Source organism: Oncorhynchus nerka, linkage group LG8 (genome assembly GCF_034236695.1).
Source record: "Oncorhynchus nerka isolate Pitt River linkage group LG8, Oner_Uvic_2.0, whole genome shotgun sequence".
In the NCBI taxonomy this organism is placed as follows: Eukaryota; Metazoa; Chordata; class Actinopteri; order Salmoniformes; family Salmonidae; genus Oncorhynchus; species Oncorhynchus nerka.
Window position 1 is genome coordinate 46,469,483 of NC_088403.1, and position 20,067 is coordinate 46,489,549.

At 45.6% G+C, this 20,067-nt stretch overlaps 1 protein-coding gene across 5 annotated transcripts in view; it reads right to left on the reverse strand.

Moving 5' to 3' along the window:
- The window catches only part of LOC115133432 (sushi, von Willebrand factor type A, EGF and pentraxin domain-containing protein 1-like), a 149,392-nt gene that overhangs the window by 96,268 nt on the left and 33,057 nt on the right, over window positions 1–20,067 (reverse strand). For all 5 annotated transcript variants that reach the window (XM_065021845.1, XM_065021842.1, XM_065021844.1 and 2 more), the window contains exons 2-3: window positions 3,020–3,275; window positions 1,065–1,241 (exon numbers count right to left, since the gene is read on the reverse strand). In XM_065021845.1, the coding sequence (XP_064877917.1) occupies window positions 1,065–1,241; window positions 3,020–3,275 (433 nt within the window). The remainder of the gene's footprint in view (window positions 1–1,064; window positions 1,242–3,019; window positions 3,276–20,067) is intronic.

Sequence of the window (20,067 nt, forward strand, 5' to 3'; positions counted from 1 at the left end):
GGAAGCAATGTACATGCAACGTGTGTGTATGCTCAGCTGAGGATGGGGGCAGAGACACAGAGAGGGAGGGAGAGAGACAGAGAGGGTGGAGAGAGAGGGGGGGGGAGAGAGGGGGAGACAGAGGGGGGTGAGACAGAGGGGGAGGGGTGAGAGGGGGAGACAGAGGGGGGTGAGACAGAGGGGGAGGGGTGAGGGAGGGAGAGAGAGAGAGAGAGAGAGAGAGGGAGGGGGTGGAGAGAGAGAGGGGGGTGAGAGAGAGAGGGGGGAGGGTGAGAGAGAGAGGGGGGTGAGAGAGAGAGAGAGAGTGGGGGGAGGGTGAGAGAGAGAGAGGGTGGAGAGAGAGAGGGGGGTGAGGGTGAGAGAGAGAGGGGGTGAGAGAGAGAGGGGGGAGAGAGAGGGGGGGTGGAGAGAGAGAGAAAGGAGAATGAGAGAGAGAACAAGAGAGAGAGAGCGAGACCCCTGCCAGGCTTCTCTACACACTGATAGGTCTAGGGTCAACACACACACACGCACGCACGAGTGCTCACACACACACACACACACACACACACACACACACACACACACACACACACACACACAAACAAAACACACAGTCCAGGGTCAGCTCCTACACCTTGGGGAAATCCTGTATTTCTAGATCAGGATCTCAGTACAGACTGCCTACACGGCCTCCTTAGTGAATGAATGACATTTGGACTATTTGACTTTCACTCACTGTGAGCTCACAGGCATCCTGGGGCCAAGTGGTCTGTTTTCACAGGTGAACTAGCCCAGGCTGAAACTCTCTGACATCACGTAATAAGCTTCACCAACCTGTCTCAAACCAGCACGATGATGTCACTCTCCAAATTACCGGGTGATGTCCTTACTAACAAAGGTTCTTGAAACCACTGCACTCAGAACGTGTGGTGTGTGGACTCAAATTATGCCATTAGATGCATAGTAGAAGACTATAGTTTAAAGTGTGTTTTATGCTTACTTATTCATTCAAGAGGCAACAAGAACAGAGTCAACATGGCTATCCTTCCTGGGCCCATTCCCCTGTGTCTGTATCCTCCTACCTGTGCATTCGTACTGCAGCCCCTTGCCGTAGTGGCCCTTCTCACAGATGCAGTCGTACTGGCCCGTGTGGGTGCCACACTTGCAGCTGGCCATGATGTCACAGCAGTCCGCTCCGGCCTCGCACAGGGACGAGCAGCGGGATAGGTCTTCCTGGATGTAGCTTCCTGTCGGCAGGTCTGAGGGGAGACAAAGGTCATAAACACAAAGGTCAAAGGTCACCAGAGGATATTAGCAACGTTTTTCTTTCATAAACCTTATTATCTTTTCCTTTTCAATTTTACGAGATTGCAGTTCCGTTCCTCTTATGCATGCTATAGTTCTTATGATGAAGGAAAAAGTTGGGAGTCAGAGAGGGACAAAGGGGATTTTAGTCAAGGAGCATGTGTTCGTCTTTTCTATACAATTTGTGATATTAGAAGGTAACATATTGGTTGGGTCAGCACTGGTGGGAGAAAACTGTTTTCTGAGTCATTGAAAACTATGGAGTCAATTCCAATCCTGTAGATTACTGTAAATTGGCCTACTACTGTATAAACATCTGTATTGCGTAATAGTAAAAATGTTATGTAGGCTACGCTAAGCCAGGGCTGGATAAACTTATCTGCCTCACTCATAAATAATAACAAAAGAAGCAGGATTGGCAGAGTGATTGTTCTTCCTGAGAAGTAGGAATCAAACAAAGAGCATTGTGGGCCAGATGTTTGAGGATTGTGTTCGGTCAAGGGTTTGGGGTCGGCGGGGGTAAAGACCTGGGTTCAAATGTTTTAGCTACACTTAATTGAGTTTGCCTGGTGCAATGGAATCAATGGTATAGGGCTGGAGTGGAAACTATGGCTGAGACTGGGACTGGGGCTGAAAATATGGCTGAAACTGGGGCTGAAGATATGGCTGAAACTGGGGCTGAAGATATGGCTGAAACTGGGGCTGAAGATATGGCTGAAACTGGGGCTGAAGATATGGCTGAAGCTGGGGCTGAAGCTATGGCTGAAACTGGGGCTGAAGATATGGCTGAAGCTGGGGCTGAAGCTATGGCTGAAACTGGGGCTGAAGATATGGCTGAAGCTGGGGCTGAAGCTATGGCTGAAGCTGGGGCTGGCGATATGGCTGGAGCTGGGGCTATAGGGTCTGAGGAACTGGTGTTTGGGTTGGGGTTGGCAGAGCCAGGAAGCAGACTTGGAGAGGGAGAGTCAGTAAAACAGAGACACACGGCAGGGAGACCTGATAACATGCACTGGCTGCCTTGGCTCACACTGACAACCTTATCCCTCTCTCAGTCTGACAGAAGTGATTTACCACTGTCTAGTTTCTAATAGACCGAGTCCTAAATGGAACACTATTCACGGTTCGGCTCTTGCATGTTGTTGTTTTATGGTCCGATGCAACTGATGTCTGAGAAACGATGACTCCACTACTATTTCTGGGTTCTGCTCCCTCACATGGACTGTGGGAATGGAGAAGGTATTTTACCGCCTTTTTGATGGTGTTATGTGTTGGCTAGACACACGAGACATACAGGGCAAACTGTGCGCACGATGTGGATGGAATTCCGCTGAAATTCCCACTGGGCGCAGACGTCAGTTTAACATGAGTTTTTATTTACATGTAGTTGAGTTGTCAGGTTAAAAGACGAAATTCCCTTAAGTTGATTACTTTTTGCAATTCCAATCTGTTTTCCACGTTGATTCAACGGTATCACATTGATTTTTTGTTGTTGTTGAAATGACGTGGTAACAACGTTCATTCAACCAGTTTTTGCCCAGTGGGTTAGTCACATGGAGCTGCTGTGACCTTAGTTGAGAGAAATATATCCCACTCAATATTTCCTTGTGCTAGCCTGGGTACCAGTCCGTTTGTGCTATCATTCCATGCTTGTCATGACAAGGAATGACAAGGAGTGAAAAGATAGCACGAACAGACCGGTACCCAGGCTATTCAAGTGCCCCATCCGCCTCACCTTCGTGCAGTGCACGGCGAGCCAGGGCCTCGAACTCTGCAAAGTTGTGTACTAGGTAGCAGTGCTGGTCCTTAGGGTGTGAGGCCATGTCATGTAACTCTCTGATGTTCCCCTGCCAGATCCCCAGGGTGTAGATCTCCACCCCCTGCGCCCTCAGAGCGGCCGCCACCGGGCGAGGGTCGCCCCCGTTGGAGTAGCCGTCCGTTATCAGGAAGATCACCTTGGTGGCGTTGGCCCGCGAGTGACGCAGGATTTGCTGTGGGAGAATGAAAAGATTAGAAAACGAAGAGATTGGTAGAATTGGTACAGGAATGGATGGTGGATTCGCTGTGGAAGAATGAGAAGATTTGAAGAATGAATACAGGTGTGAATGGATGGTGGATTTGCTGTTGTTGATTGAGAGGTTTTGAAGACTGAATACAGGTGTGAACGGATGGTGGATTTGCTGTGGTAGAATGAGAGGATTTGAAGAATGAAGGTGTATACAGGTGTGAATGGATGGTGGAGGTTGTTGGATCGTCATCAGGTACTGCACAGAGTGAAGTGAATACAGTAACCATGTCTATAGCAAATGCATTCAGCCTTTACAGCAGCAGCCAGCTAACCACTAGAACATTAGAGCAACCCTGTTATAGCAGAGTGGAGCTGCTGCAGACACACACATGTGTTCAAACACCATTCGAAATCATTTCAAGTACATTATCTGTGTTTGATGGAGCTTGCCTGGCGAAATGGGACCAATAAAATAGTCCCAAAAGTGTAAACGCTGCCCATCTGGCTTTTCTAGGCAGGTTAAAGCAAACCAAGTATTTTAATGATTTCAAATAGTATTTGAACCCAGGACAGGACTGCTTCTCTGATTCCGAGGGGTTGGGTTAAATGCGGAAGACACATTCCAGTAGAATGCATTCAGTTGTACAACTGACTAGGTATCCCCCTTTCCTTTCCCCCTCAGACACATGGTCTGGTTCGCATGCACTAAGTTTAGCTGGAGTTTGCAACCAATCCCTGTACAATTAGGCAGGGGAAAAGGGGAAAACAAGGACTATAAAGAAGCTGGGGGAGTGAAAACAAGATGACGTGAGTGTGAGACATTATTGGAGAGATGTTGACACAAAGGGTAGTTCAATAAAATAAGTTAATATCATGGAGAGATTGAGACAGAGAGTGAGGGAGAGATAATGGAGAGAGTGTGACAGAGAGTGAGGGAAAGATCATGGAGAACGTGAGAGGATTGGAGACATGGTTGTAAGGGCGTGACCAAGGAGAGAAGTAGAGAGAGAGAGAGAGAGAGAGAGAGAGAGAGAGAGAGAGAGAGAGAGAGAGAGAGAGAGAATAGAGAGAGAGCAAGAGGAGAGAGAATAGAGAGAGAGAGAGAAAGAGAGAGAGAGGAGAGAATAGAGAGAGAGAGAGAGAGAGAGAGAGAGAGAGAGAGAGAGAGAGAGAGAGAGAGAAAAAAAAGAAAGAAAGGAAGAGGAAGCTGGTGTTCTGTTCTTTATTGTCTAATTGGCTGCACTTCAAGCATCTCCGGCGGGGTAAAGTAATTACAGAGGCTGTGAAGCGAGGGAAGGAAGGATGGAGAGATGGAGGACAGAGAAGGGGAGGGAGGAAAAGCCTGGCTTCTCTGATCCTCTCTTCAAAGTCAACAGAGAGGCACCCTGGTTCTCATCGCAGCCTTCCAGGTCTCTCTGCCGCTCGCTCCCAGCTGTCAGTGCACCCAGGCAGGCTGATTCGTTACAGTGAGGGGCCTCGCTGATTCTCCCTCCCTGGTTCTCCCTCCCTGGTTCTCCCCTGGACCTAAACTGTCTGCTGTCACCAAACCACAGTGATGTCATTGTGGCCTGTGCCCAGGATGGGGTGGAGTAGAGGAGAGAGAGAGGTGACAGAGAGAAGTGTGTGTTTTGGGGTGTTTTAGGGTATTTTATGAGGTGCTCAAAGGTCTGTGGGGTTGCAAGAGTTTGTGTTGGGGTGTGAGACGACGGCTGGTGGCTGGTGGTGAGCAGGGGGGTGACACAGCTGTGTGTTTATTTTTGTACATTTCATTTCACCTTTATTTAACCAGGTAGGCCAGTTGAGAACAAGTTCTCATTTACAACTGCGACCTGGCCAAGACAAAGCAAAGCAGTGCCGACAAAACAACAACACAGAGTTACACATAAACAAACGTACAGTCAATAACACAAAATAAAATAAAAATAGACAAATCTATGTACAGTGTGTGCAAATGTAGAAGAGTAGGGAGGTAGGCAATAAATAGGCCCTATTTAGCATTAATACTGGAGTGATAGATGTGCAGATGATGATGTGCAAGTAGAGATACTGGGATGCAAAAGAGCAAGACAGTGAAGTTAGAGAGGAAGATATAAGACTCCAGCTTCAGAGATTTTTGCAATTCATTCCAGTCATTGGCAGCAGAGAACAGGAAGGAAAGGCAGCCAAAGGAAGTGTTGGCCTTGGGGATGACCAGTGCAGTATACCTGCTGGAGCAAGTGCTACGGGTGGGTGTTGCTATGGTGACCTGTGAGCTGAGATAAGGCGGGGCTTTACCTAGCAAAGACTTATAGATAACCTGGAGCCAGTGGGTTTGGCGACGAATATATAGTGAGGGCCAGCCAACGAGAGCAGACAGGTCGCAGTGGTGGGTAGTATATGGGGCTTTGAAGCCGATTCTAGATTTAATTTTGGATTGTAAGATGCTTAATGTGAGTCTGGAAGGAGAGTTTACAGTCTAACCAGACACCTAGGTATTTGTAGTTGTCCACATATTCTAGGTCAGAACCGTCCAGAGCAGTGATGCTAGTCGGGCGGGAGGATGCGGGCAGCAATCGGTTGAAGAGCCTGCACTAAGTTTTGTGTGTGTATGTATAAATCTTATGTATAGCTACACACACACACACACACGCTGCTACACACACACACACACGCTGCTACACACACACACATGCTGCTACACACACACACACGCTGCTACACATACACACACACACGCTGCTACACACACACATGCTGCTACACACACACACACGCTGCTACACACACACACACGCTGCTACACATACACACACGGAAGCATGTACCCACTCACACCTGTTCTCCTATCACTTATAAAACATAGGTTTGAGTTTTTCGTCATGAATCTTGTTCTAAAGGCAGCTCTGCAGAGTGGTCACTAGCTGGCACAGCCACAAAGTCATAAAATCTGACCTTAACCCTTAACCACACTGCTAACCCTAATGCCTAACCCTAACCTTAAATTCATTGTTTTCATAGATATTTACAATATAGCCAATTTTGACTTTGCAGCTGGCCTATCTAAGGGGAAATCGCTCAGTTCTGCCTCCAGGACACGACTCGTGACAATAAACATCAACCTGCATATAAAACAGTTGTGGGCCTCACTAATTGTAGGATTTGGCAGCTCGCAAGCGAAACACTCCTTTTGGCATGACGCCTTGGTGTGTGTGTGTGTGGGTGGGTGGGTGTGTGTGGGTGGGTGGGTGTGTGTGGGTGTACATCTCATGCATTTCCTCAGGCCTACTGTGAGATACATCCATCCAAGAAAGTCCTACTGTGAGATACATCCATCCAAGAAAGTCCTACTGTGAGATACATCCATCCAAGAAAGTCCTACTGTGAGATACATCCATCCAAGAAAGTCCTATTGTGAGATACATCCATCCAAGAAAGTCCTACTGTGAGATACATTCATCCAAGAAAGTCCTATTGTGAGGTACATCCATCCAAATAAGTCCTACTGTGAGATAAATTCATCCAAGAAAGTCCCACTGTCAGATACATCCATCCAAGAAAGTCCTACTGTGAGATACATCCATCCAAGAAAGATAGAAAGCAGCAGCAATAGGATAGTGTACAGTTGAAGTCGGAAGTTTACATACACTTAGGTTGGAGTCATCAAAATTCCACAAATGTCTTGTTAACAAACTATAGTTTTGGCAAGTCGGTTAGGACATCTACTTTGTGCATGACACAAGTCATTTTTCCAACAATTGTTTACAGACAGATTATTTCACTTATAATGAACTGTATTACAATTCCCGTAGGTCGGAAGTTTACATACACTAAGTTGACTGTGTATGGAAAATTCCAGAAAATGATGCCATGGCTTTAGAAGCTTCTGATAAGCTAATTGACATAATTTGAGTCAATAGGAGGTGTACCTGTGGATGTATTTCAAGGACTACCTTCAAACTCAGTGCCTCTTTGCTTGACATCATGGGGAAATCTAAATAAATCAGCCAAGACCTCAGAAAATAAATTGGAGACCTCCACAAGTCTGGTTCATCCTTGGCAGCAATTTCCAAACGCCTGAAGGTACCACGTTCCTCATACCGCTCAGGAAGGAGACGCATTCTGTCGCCTACAGATGAACGTGCTTTGGTGCGAAAAGTGCAAATCAATCCCAGATCTACAGCAAAGGACCTTGTGAAAATGCTGGATGAAACAGGTATAACAGTGTCTATATCCACAGTAAAACGGGTCCTATATTGACATAACCTGAAAGGCCGCTCAGCAAGGAAGAAGCCATTGCTCCAGAACCGCCCTACCTAAAAACGCCAGACTACGGTTTGCAACTGCACATGGGGACAAAGATCGTACTTTTTGGAGAAATGTTCTCTGGTCTGATGAAACAAAAATAGTACTGTTTGGCCATAATGACCATCGTTATGTTTGGAGGAAAAAGGGGGAGGCTTCCAAGCTGAAGATCACCATACCAACCGTGAAGCACGGGGGTGGCAACATCATGTTGTGGGGGTGCTTTGCTCTCCTTTAGGAACTGGTGCACTTCACAAAATAGATGGCATCATGAGGTAGGACAATTATGTGGATATATTGAAGCAACATCTCAAGACATCAGTCAGGAAGTTAAAGCTTGGTTGCAAAATGGGTCTTACAAATGGACAATGATCCCAAGCACACTACCAAAGTTGTGGCAAAATGGCTTAAGGACAACAAAGTCAAGGTATTGGAGTGGCCATCACAAAGCCCTGACCTCAATCCTATAGAAAATTTGTGGGCAGAACTGAAAAAGTGTGTGCGAGCAAGGACGCATACAAACCTGATTCGGTTACACCAGCTCTGTCAGGAGGAATGGGCCAAAAGCTTGTGGAAGGCTACCCAAACGTTTGACCCAAGTTAAACAATTTAAAGGCAATACTACCAAATACTAATTGAGTGTATGGAAACTTCTGACCCATTGGGAATGTGATGAAAGAAATAAAAGCTGAAATAAATCATTCTCTCTCTATTCTCTCGACATTTCACATTCTTAAAATAAAGTGGTGATCTTAACTGACCTAAAACAGAGAATTGTTAATGTCAGGAATTGTGAAAAACAGAGTTTAAATGTATTTGGCTAGATTTCTGTCAAATCTTTAAAGAGAGAAAGAGAGAAGGGGAGAGAGAGAGAGGAGAGTACCAGCTGCTCAGCAGGCTCTGCTCACACTTACAGTCCCTGTTGTTCCATAAGGTGTATTTTTATCTGTTTTTTTAAATCTGATTCTACTGCTTGCATCAGTTACCTGATGTGGAATAGAGTTCCAAGTGGTCATGACTGTCTGCCTCCCATAGTCGGTTCTAGACTTGGGAACTCTTAAACTTGCCCAAGCCAATGGCATGTACCAGATGCTCAGCAGGCTCTGGTCACACTTACTGGTCTGAGGCCAAACCACACGACTAACAACATTGGACACTTTATGGAACACAAGGCCTTCACTATCTCACCCTGGAATATCCAAGGCCTGAGGTCATCTGCCTTTGGCCTAAAGAGCAGGAACCCGGACTTCAACAAAGAAATCAAAAATAGAGACATTGTCATCCTACAAGAAACATGGTATAGAGGAGACGGACCCACTGGTTGCCCTCTAGGTTACAGAGAGCTGGTAGTCCCATCAAACTACCAGGTGTGAAGCAGGGAAGGGACTCGGGGGGTATGCTAATTTGGTATACTCTGTTAAATTAATCAAAACAGGAACATTTTACATTTGGCTAGAAATTCAAAAGGAAATGATCTTAACAGAGAAAAATATCCCCCCACTAGAATCCCCATACTTTGAAGACAGCTTCTTTGTCCTGGAGGGGGAAATCAATCATTTCCGGGCCCAGGGAAATGTCTCTGGCGACCTAAATACCAGAACTGGATAAACACCTACCTGGAGACACCTTCAGCACACAGGGGGACAAACACCTACCTGGAGGTGACAGCATTCCCTCCCCCATATGCCCCCCTAGACACAACTATGACAACATAACCAACAAAAACTGGTCACAACTCCTGCAGCTTTGTTGCACGCTGGGTATGCACATAGTCAACGGTAGGCTTAGAGGGGACTCCTATGTTCCTATGGTAGGTACACCTATAGCTCATCTCTTGTCAGTAATACTGTAGCATACTTTATCACTGACCTCAACCCAGAGTCTCTCAGAGCATTCACGCCCACTGACACCCCTATCAGATCACAGCAAAATCACAGTTTAACTTCTTCGATATAGGGGGCGCTCTTTTAATTTTTGGATAAAAAAACGTTCCCGTTTTAAACAAGATATTTTGACACGAAAAGATGCTCGACTATGCATATAATTGACAGCTTTGGAAAGAAAACACTCTGACATTTCCAAAACTGCAAAGATATTATCTGTGAGTGCCACAGAACTGATGCTACAGGCGAAACCAAGATGAAATTTCAAACAGGAAATTCCCCAGATTTTGAAGGCGCTGTGTTCCAATGTCTCCTTATATGGCTGTGAATGCGCCAGGAATGAGCTAACACTTTCTGTCGTTTCCCCAAGGTGTCTGCAGCATTGTGACGTATTTGTAGGCATATCATTGGAAGATTGACCATAAGAGACTACATTTACCAGGTGCTCGCTTGGTGTCCTCCGTCGAAATTATTGCGTAATCTCCAGCTGCGTGTATTTTTCCATTTGCTTCAGAGGAGAAACCAAACTCCCACGAATGATTTATCATCGAATAGATATGTGAAAAACACCTTGAGGATTGATTCTAAACAACGTTTGCCATGTTTCTGTCGATAGTATGGAGTTAATTTGGAAAAAAGTTTGGCGTTGTAATGACTGAATTTTCGGGGGGTTTTCTTAGCCAAACATGATGAACAAAACGGAGCGATTTCTCCTACACAAATAATCTTTTTGGAAAAACTGAACATTTGCTATCTAACTGAGTCTCCTCATTGAAAACATCCGAAGTTCTTCAAAGGTAAATTATTTTATTTGAATGCTTTTCTTGTTTTTGTGAAAATGTTGCCTGCTGAATGCTAGGCTTAATGCTATGCTAGCTATCAATACTCTTACACAAATGCTTGTGTAGCTATGGTTGAAAATAATATTTTGAAAATCTGAGATGACAGTGTTGTTAAAAGTTGTTATGGAGCATGCGAATTTTCGCAGTCTTTAAAAAAAAATCGCGCAACATTTCAGCGCCCTGCTATTCATGCCAGGAATATAATACGTTCATTTGGTTAGTGTGTGTGGCTAGGAAACAGTCAGACCTTTCCAAAACTGTTTAAATCACGCCTGTGCCATTTACAGAACGTGCGTTTCGGTCGAATAGTGCATGAAAATCTGTTCACTGAAAATGTAAAAATATATTCTTCCGCGCCTGCAGGCAATTGTTTACAGAGAACAGAATTAAATAGAGCCGTGTTCTCATTGGCTACAGCTTCCCCATGCTGTCTAGAGTTACGTCATTAGTTTCGCAATTGATTCTTGGTCTAACCCAAACAAGGGAACTACTTTCCTACTGGCACCGCCCAGATTTTGGGGCGACCGTTTCGAAACATATTTTTCTCCACGGACAAGGTAACGATTTCACACCGCCTCCTGAGGTATTTTATCGCTTATTAACGTGTACTAATACCTAAAGTTGCATTACAAAAGTATTTCGAAGTGTTTTGTGAAAGTTTATCGTCGACTTTTGGCATTTAAAAAAATGACGTTACGTTATGAAATGCTAATTTTTTCCTCCAATTCCAAGGTATTCCTAGCTCGATATCTAGGCTATATATGGACCGATTTAATCGAAAAAAGACCCTAAATGATGTTTATGGGACATCTAGGAGTGCCAAGAATGAAGCTCGTCAAAGGTAAGGAATGTTTTATATTTTATTTCAGCCTTTTCGTTTGCGAGCGCTAACGAAAAATCTGTCGTTTTTGTGACGTTGCAGTATGTGAGGCTGCATGGTACAGATAATAGCGTCTCATGCTTTCCCCGAAAAGCATTTTACAAATCTGACTTGGTGGATAGATTCACAACGAGTGTAGCTTTAATTTGGTATATTGGATGTCAATTTTTATGAAATTTTGATTTTTATCATAAACTATGCGTGGTGCACTTGAAATTTCAGAAAATTCGATTCCCACTGGGGAAGCGCTTCCATAACAAGTTTTAACAAAAGGCTAAGCTTGTGAGTGAATATATTTCTTTCATTTCATTTGCGATTTTCATGAATAGTTAACGTTGCGTTATGGTAATGAGCTTGAGGCTATGATTATGCTCCCGGATACGGGATTGCTTGACGCAAGAAGCTAATTGTGTCACGCCCTGATCTGTATCACCTGTCCTTGTGCTTGTCTCCACCCCCCTCCAGGTGTCATCCATCTTCCCCATTATCCCCTGGGTACTTATACTTGTGTTCTCTGTTTGTCTCGGCCAGTTCGTCTTCTTTGTCACGTCAACCAGAATTTTTATCTCAGCTCCTGCTTTTCCCCAGTCTCTCTTTTTCTCGCCCTCCTGGTTTTGACCCTTGCCTGTCCTGACTTTGAGCCCGCCTATCTGACCACTCTGCCTGGCCCTGGCCTGCACCTTTATCCCTACCCTGGATTACCGACCTCTGCCTGACCTGACCCTGAGCCTGCCTGCCATCCTAAACCTTTGTCCCACTACTCTGGATTATCGACCCCTGCCTGCCTTGACCTGTCGTTTGCCTGTCCCTGTTGCTGTAATAAACATTGTTACTTCAACGCAGTCTGCATTTGGGTCTTACCTGAAACGTGATAGTACGAATTGGCCATGACTGACCCAGCAGACTTGGACCAGCTCCGCAACACCATCTCCTCCCAAGGAGTCACCATTGATAGGCACGAGTATTTGCTTTGCGGCCTGATGGAAGGGTTCCAGGACGTGGCCGAACGTCACAACCTAGAATTGGACGCATTGTGGGAGCAATTCCGTGGGTGGCCTAACAGGCAGCCTACCACAATGGTAACCTCCCAGACCCTCAGTAACCCGGCTGGTAGCAGCGCCATCACCCCGGTTTCCCGGGAACCCCGCTTACCTCCCCTGGAGTGCTACGATGGAGATTCCAGAACCTGCCGGGCCTTTCTCTCCCCGTGCTCCCTCGTTTTCGAGCTGCAGCCTTCTTCGTTCCCCTCGGACCACTCAAGGATAGCGTACATTATTACGCTGAGGGCACTCGCCTGTGCCACGACGGTGTGGGAACAATAATCCACCGTATGCCTCAGTCTGGAGGTATTCGTGGCGGAGGTGAGAAACGTTTTCGAGGCTCCGGTGTCCGGGAGAGAGGCTGCCCAGAAGTTACTCCAGCTTTGACAGGACTCCCTCAGTGTGGCAGGCTATGTGGTGGATTTCCGCACGCTAGCAGCGGAGGGTGCCTGGAACCCAGAAGTGCTGTTCAACACGTTCCTGCACGGATTATTGGAGGAAGTAAAGGACCTGCTTGCAGGCAGGGAACTACCGACGGATCTCTACTCACTCATCGCTTTGACTATCCGGATCAATGGACAGCTACGGGAATATAGGAGGGAGAAGTGGTCTGATTGCGGTCCCAATCGCTCACTCAAGGATCCCACCTTGCATCTGATGAACTCCGGAAGTCCCCGGTGTCTACGCCCCCGAGAGGATCCGAGTTTACCCGAGTTTCTCCAAGAGCCTCCAAAGTCTGCCATTTACCTCTTGCCGAGCCGATGCGTACACACACTTAACACCCAGAGTTGTCTGTATTGTGGTACTGCCGGTCATTATGTGTCTACAGTACCTGTCCTTTCAAGAGACCTAGCTCATTGGTAGGAATGAGTACACTGGTGGGTCTTAAGGACAATTTTGCTTCTCCCCCTACTCGCCCCCCTCTCCATGCCACCCTGCTGTGGGGTGACCAGTCCAAGTCTCTCCAGATACTGATCGACTCAGGGGGCCGTCTTATTGACGTTGCCCTGGTGTCCAAGCAGAGCATTCCTACTCAATCCCTCTCCATTCCCATGAATGTTAGAGCACTGGATGGGTACTCTATAGGCCGGGTCACACACCATACCACCCCCATCAACCTACGAGTGTTGGGGAACCACAGTGAGATGATCCAATTCCTGCTAATTGAGTCTCCACAGGTTCCTGTGGTATTGGTATTCTCTTGGCTCCAGCGACACAATCCCTCGATTGACTGGTCTACTGGTGCCATCGTGGGCTGGGACCCATTCTGTCATTACGTGAAATCGGCTCTGCCTGCCCCGGGACATCTTCCTGGGGGCTTGGAAATTGCCCTGAACCTCTCTGCCATTCTTGTGGAGTACCAGGACCTCCTGGAGGGGTTCAGTAAGGCCAGGGCCACTTTGCTTCAGCAACACCCACCGGTATCCGGTTAAGCCAGATGCGCTGGCACGCCGCTTTAACCCTGCGGCTACACCCCCTGTAAGCCAAGAACTTTCCCCTATGCTCCAAAATCATTAACCCCTCCGCTGTTTGTCTTCTGTTGCCCCGAACCCTCCATATACTTCCTATTTTTCATGTGTCTAGATGTAAACGTGATATCTTGAACAGAGCAATATTCAATCATGAGGCATCAAAGCCAACGGAACTGAATAATATTAAGAAATGCTATAGATGGAAGGACAGTGGTGTGGAAACCTACCAAAAAACAATTAGCCAACAACAAATGCAATCCCTTTCAGACAACATTGGATAAATGTTCCGCTGTAATAGTGAAGGTGTAACTTGGCAGTAGAAAATCTAAACAGAATATTTGACCTCTCAGCTTCCCTATCAAATCAAAACATTTCTAATAGAAAACCGGACAAAATGAATAACAATGACATAATGGTTTGTTGAAGAATGCAAAAACCTAAGAAACCTATCCAACCCAGAAAACCTGAGCCTACGCCTTCACTACGGTGAATCACTAAAACAATACAGAAATACACTACAGAAGGAACAGCACATCAGAAAACAGCTCAATGGAATTGAAGAATCCATAGACTCTAACCACTTCTGGGAAAATTGGCAAACATTAAACAAAACAACAATACGAAAAGTTATCTATCCAAAACGGAGATGTATGGGTAAACCACTTCTCCAATATTTTTGGCCCTATAACAAAGAACATATACATGGTCAATACAAATCTTAGAATCAACTATTACAGACTACCAAAACCCAATGGATTCTCCACATTGAATGAACTACAGGAAAACATACAAACCCTCCATCCTAAAAAGGCCTGTGGTGTTGATGGTATCCTCAATGAAATGATCAAATATACAGATCACAAATTCCAATTGGCTATACTTAAACTCTTTAACATCATCCTTAGCTCTGTCATCTTCCCCAATATTTGGAACCAAGGACTGATCACCCCAATCCACAAAAGTGTAGACACACTTGACCCCAATAACTACCATGGGATATGCGTCAACAGCAACCCTGGGAAAACAATGTACTGAGCAAATGTCAAATTGGCTTTTTACCAAATTACCTTACGACAGACCATGCAAACCCTAATTGACAAACAAACAAACCAAAACAAAGGCAAACTCTTCTCATGCTTTGTTGATTTCCAAAAATCTTTTGACTCAATTTGGCATGAGGATCTGCTATTCAAATTGATGGAAAGTGGTGTTGGGGGAAAAACATACTCCATTATAAAATCCATGTACACAAACAAAATGTGTGCCTTCAAAATTGGCAAAATACACACATTTCTTTCCACGTGGCTGTGGGGTGAGACAGGGATGCAGCTTAAGCGCCACCCTTTTCAACATGTCAACGAATTGACAATATGTCAACGAATTGGCGAGGACGCTAGAACAGTGTGCAGCACCCAGCCTTCGAGAATCTGATGTCAAATGTCTACTGTTTGCTGATGATCTGGAGCTTCTGTCCCCAACCAAGGAGGGCCTACAGCAGAACCAAGATCTTCTGCACAGATTCTGTCAGACCTGGGCCCTGACAGTGAATCTCAGTAAGACAAAAATAATGGTGTTCCAAAAAAGGTCCAGTTGCCAGGATCACAAATACAAATTCCATCTAGACACCGTTGCCACAGGTAACTTCCGCAAAGCTGTGAACGAGCTGAGCGACAAGGCAAGAAGGGCATTGAAAAGGAACATAACATTTGACACACCAATTAGGATCTGGCTAAAAATACTTGAATCAGCTATAGAATCCATTGTCCTTTATGGTTGTGAGGTCTGGGGTCCTCTCACCAACCAAGAATTCACCAAATGGGACAAACACCAAATTGAGACTCTGCATGCAGAATTCTGCTACAATATCCCAAGTGTACAATGTAAAACACCAAATAATACATGCAGAGCGGAATTAGGCTGATACCCGCCAATTATCAAAATCCAGAAAAGAGCCATTAAATTCTACAACCACTTAAAAGGAAGTGATGAATGCTATTTGGCCCTAAACAGAAAGTACACAGTGGCAGAATACCTGACCACGGTGACTGACCCAAAATTAAGGAAATCTTTAACTATGTACAGACTCAGGAAGCATAGCCTTGCTATTGAGAGAGGCCGCCATAGGCAGACCTGGCTCTCAAGAGAGACAGGTCTGCCTATGTGCTCACTGCCCACAAAATGAGGAGAAACTGAGCTGCTCCTCCTGCCAAATGTATGACCATATTAGAGACACCTATTTCCCTCAGATTACACAGACCTACAAAGAATTTGAAAACAAACCAAATGTTGATAAACTCCCATATCTATTGGGTGAAATACCACAGTGTGCAATCACAGCAGCACGATTTGTGACCTGTTGCCATAAGAAAAGGGCAACCAGTGAAGAACAAACAGCATTGTAAATGCCACCTATATCTACGTTTATTTATTTTCCCTTTGTACTTTAACTATTTGCACATCATTACAACACTGTATTTGACACAATATGACATTTTGGAATGTCTTTATTCTTTTGGAACTTTTGTGTAGTGTTTGCTGTAAATGCTCCATTGTTATTTTCACTCTTGTTGATGATCTATTTCACTTGCTTTGGCAATGTAAACATGTGTTTCCCATCAATCAATCAAATGTATTTCAAAAGACGTTTTTTTTGTTACCTCAGCCAATGTCACAAAGTGCTGTACAGAAACCCAGCCTAAAACCCCAAACAGCAAGCAACGCAGATGTAGAAGCACGCCAACAAAGCCCTTAAATCGAATTGAGAGAGAGAGAGATACTAAAGACTCTGGAGAATAATGTGTGTAAGGAAACTGCATTCCAAAACGCCTCACATACTTTGGCAAGCGAGCAGAGTGGAGAGATGAGAAGAGTAATCCATATGTGCAGAGCTGCTGGTGGAGATATACACACACACACACACACACACACACACACACACACACACACACACACACACACACACACACACACACACACACACACACACACACACACACACTGTCATTAAAACAGCAATGGTAGAGGTGGGAATAGCAACCGCAGTGGTTGCATCGAATGTGAACAGATGCTGCATTGACTTGAGTGAGGCACATTGTTTGAGATATTACAAGGGACTGATGCAAGACCGATGCAAGACTGATGTAAGACTGATGCAAGACTGATGCCAGACGAACAAAAGATATTGCCGGGAGGTTCTAACACCTTATGGGGCCATCATGGTGCCAATGTCCTCAAGCCATTCATCAAATTAAAAGGATCTATATGCCTGGCAGTAGTCCAGAAACTATAATAACTACCCCCCCCCCCCAAGAGGGTAAGGATGTGAGTTTTGTTCAGTACACCTGAAGGAACATTCTCTTGGGGTCACTGAGGTAAAAGGGAGGACGGACTACTGAGAGAGAAACAGAAAAGAAGTCTTCCTGTCATTTGTTTATGCCTCTTTCTCCAATGGAGAATCTTTATTTCCATGCATTCCAGAGTGGATAAAAAATACAAACCAACTGCATCCGTTTGGAAAGCTGCTCTCCGCTCTCCCCGCCCCTCAGTTGGAAGCCGAGAGTGTTTGTTTTGACATGGTATCTGTTCTTGGCTAGGGTGGCCAGAATAACAACAACAACCCAGAGCCAATCAAAACACTACACCCCTTTAACGGATGCTAGTAGACTCAACTTTGCCACCATTGAGAAATATCTCATAAGTGTTTATGTCTTTCAGTTGAGCTTTAGTGTTTACAACGTCTATTCTGTAAGGTAACATTCAATCTTTATTAATCCCCCTAACATGTTTTTCTACTGTAGATATGATAGCTTCCTCTCTCTGTCTCAACACCTAGACAGGGGAATGGTCATGTTCAGGTGGGCTATTAAAACAATTTCACCTTCAAACTGTAGTTTTTTCATTAGCTCTATGTAGACAGGGAGGCACACGTGTTTTCTTTATTGACTTATTCCTTTCCCTTCGTGCATTGCTTCTCTGATGCCCTCCCTACACACACCCACAAAGGATAGTCTCCTTGGCCTTCTGCCACAGCATCATTTTTGGTCCCCTCGTTTGCCACATCACTGACTGTATCCTGCTAATTACCTCCCTATTTGTGGTGCCCTCATTTAAAAAAAACGTTCCAAACTCAATTACAACGTCTACCTTCTCAAACACAGGAATTAGAGCGTAGCCGAACTCCCTCACTGAGGAGAGGAACCCTGTTCAGTGTAACTCCGTTCCAATGACAGTTACAGACACAAGGTGGAAAGCGGCCATCAACTCAAAGACATTGTCTGCGTATAAAGGGACCCTATTCCCTCTATAGTGCACTACTTTTGACCAGTGGTGCATGATAGACCTATAGGAAATAAGGTGTCACAGGTCTCTAGTCAAAAGTAGTGTAGTGCACTAAATAAGGAACATGTTGCCATTTGGGACTCAACCCTTGTCAGTCTGACACTCTACAGTGGCACGTAGTGAAAAGCAAACCCCATTCTAATTGTATGAGCAAATCCCTATGGAGCGCTGTTTATAGAGATCTGTCCGTCACCACTATACAGTAAGGTGTTTAACTGTCCAGGCCAGCAACAGTGAGAGGTGGAGAGTGGACACACACTCACGCAATTATCAGAGACAGTGGAGCGAAGTAAAGGACTAACACACTACATTGTGGTGTTTCTGTTTGTGTGTGTGTGTGTGTGTGTGTGTGTGTGTGCGTGCGTGTTTGTGTGTGTGTGTCTGCGCATGCGTGCATGTGTGCGTGTGTGTAGTGTGTGTGTGTTTGTGTGTGTGTGTGTCTGCGCATGTGTGCATGTGTGCGTGTGTGTAGTGTGTGTGTGTTTGTGTGTGTGTGTCTGTGCATGCGTGCATGTGTGCGTGTGTGTAGTGTGTGTGTGTTTGCGTGTGTGTGTGTGTGTGTGTGTGTGCGCATGCGTGCATGTGTTTGTGTGTGTTTGTGTGTGTGTTTGTGTGTGTTTGTGTGTGTGTTTGTGTGTGTTTGTGTGTGTGCAAATCTAATTCCGAACTGTGATGCAGAGCCTCAAAGCTGTTATCCAACGGTCTAAAATTAAACCCATTCAATTCATTCGCTGCTATAGTACATTGGTGCAAAGCGTTGTACAGAAATGAGACATTTAACATGTCAAAGCCCCAATCAGATGCATAAAACGAGACATTTAGAAGTCAGCGTGCTCCAATCAAATGTGACATCCTGTGGAAGTGGAAGTCGGGGGGGGCGACAGAGGGGACAGGGGGAGCGGGCAGCTGACTAATGGTGGCTATTCAGCAGTCTGATGGTCTGAAGTCCACAATCAGCTCCTTTGTTTTGCTGACGTTGAGGAAGAGGTTGTTTACCTGGCCCCGCGCTGTCAGAGTGCCTACCTCCTCCCTGTAGGCCTTCTCACCGTTGTTGGTAATCAGGCCTACTACTGTCGTGTCATCAGCGAAGTTGATGGTGGAGTTGGAACTGTGTGAGGCCACGCAGTCATGGGTATACAGGGAGTACAGGAGGAGACTGAAGACCCACCCTTGTGGGGCCCCCGTGTTGAGGCTTAGTGGTGAAGGTGATGTTGCCTACCTTCACCACTTGCACAGGGAGGAGTTCAGTCCCAGGGCCGTGGGCATTGTGGTGAGCTTAGAGGGCACTGTGGTATTGAAGGCTGAGCTGTAGTTGATAAACATGGGTCTGTCAGATGGAATGGTCTTTGATTAGCCTCTCAAAGCACTTCATGATGATGGAAGAGAGTGCTACGGGTCGGAAATCATTCAGTTCAGTTACTTTCCCTTCCTTGGGCATAGGGATGATAATGGACATCTTGCAGCAGGAGGGGATAGAGGCCTGAGCTAGAGAGAAATTTAAAATGTCCGAAAACACATCAGCTAGCTGGTCTGCACATGCTCTGAGGGCACGGCTAGGGATGCCATCTGGGTTGTGAGTCTGGGATGCCGTCTTCTCCTCTAGTGTGGTCTCAATCAACTCCAGATGAGGTGGATTGACCTGGCCAGGGCCGTCCGTGCGGCATTCGCCTCCAGCCAAAACCCCAGCGATCCAAAGCCCCACTTCCCAAAGGCAACAGAGAGGGCCCCTCAGAGAGATAAGACCTCTGTAATGGACTGGATAGATCACGACTGAGCCTTTAGGATCCACTTGGATCTTCTGCACTAACTGTGGACCAGCACACTTCTCTCTCTCTCTCTCTCTCTCTCTCTCTCTCTCTCTCTCTCTCTCTCTCTGTTGTATTAACGGGGCAAACACACCTGGAGAAAAATCAAATGCATTTGTCACATTTGCCGAAAACAACAGGTGCAGGTGTACACCTTACCGTGAAATACTTATTTACAAGCCCTTAACCAATGATGCAGTTCAAGAAATAGAGTTACGGAAATATTTACTAAGT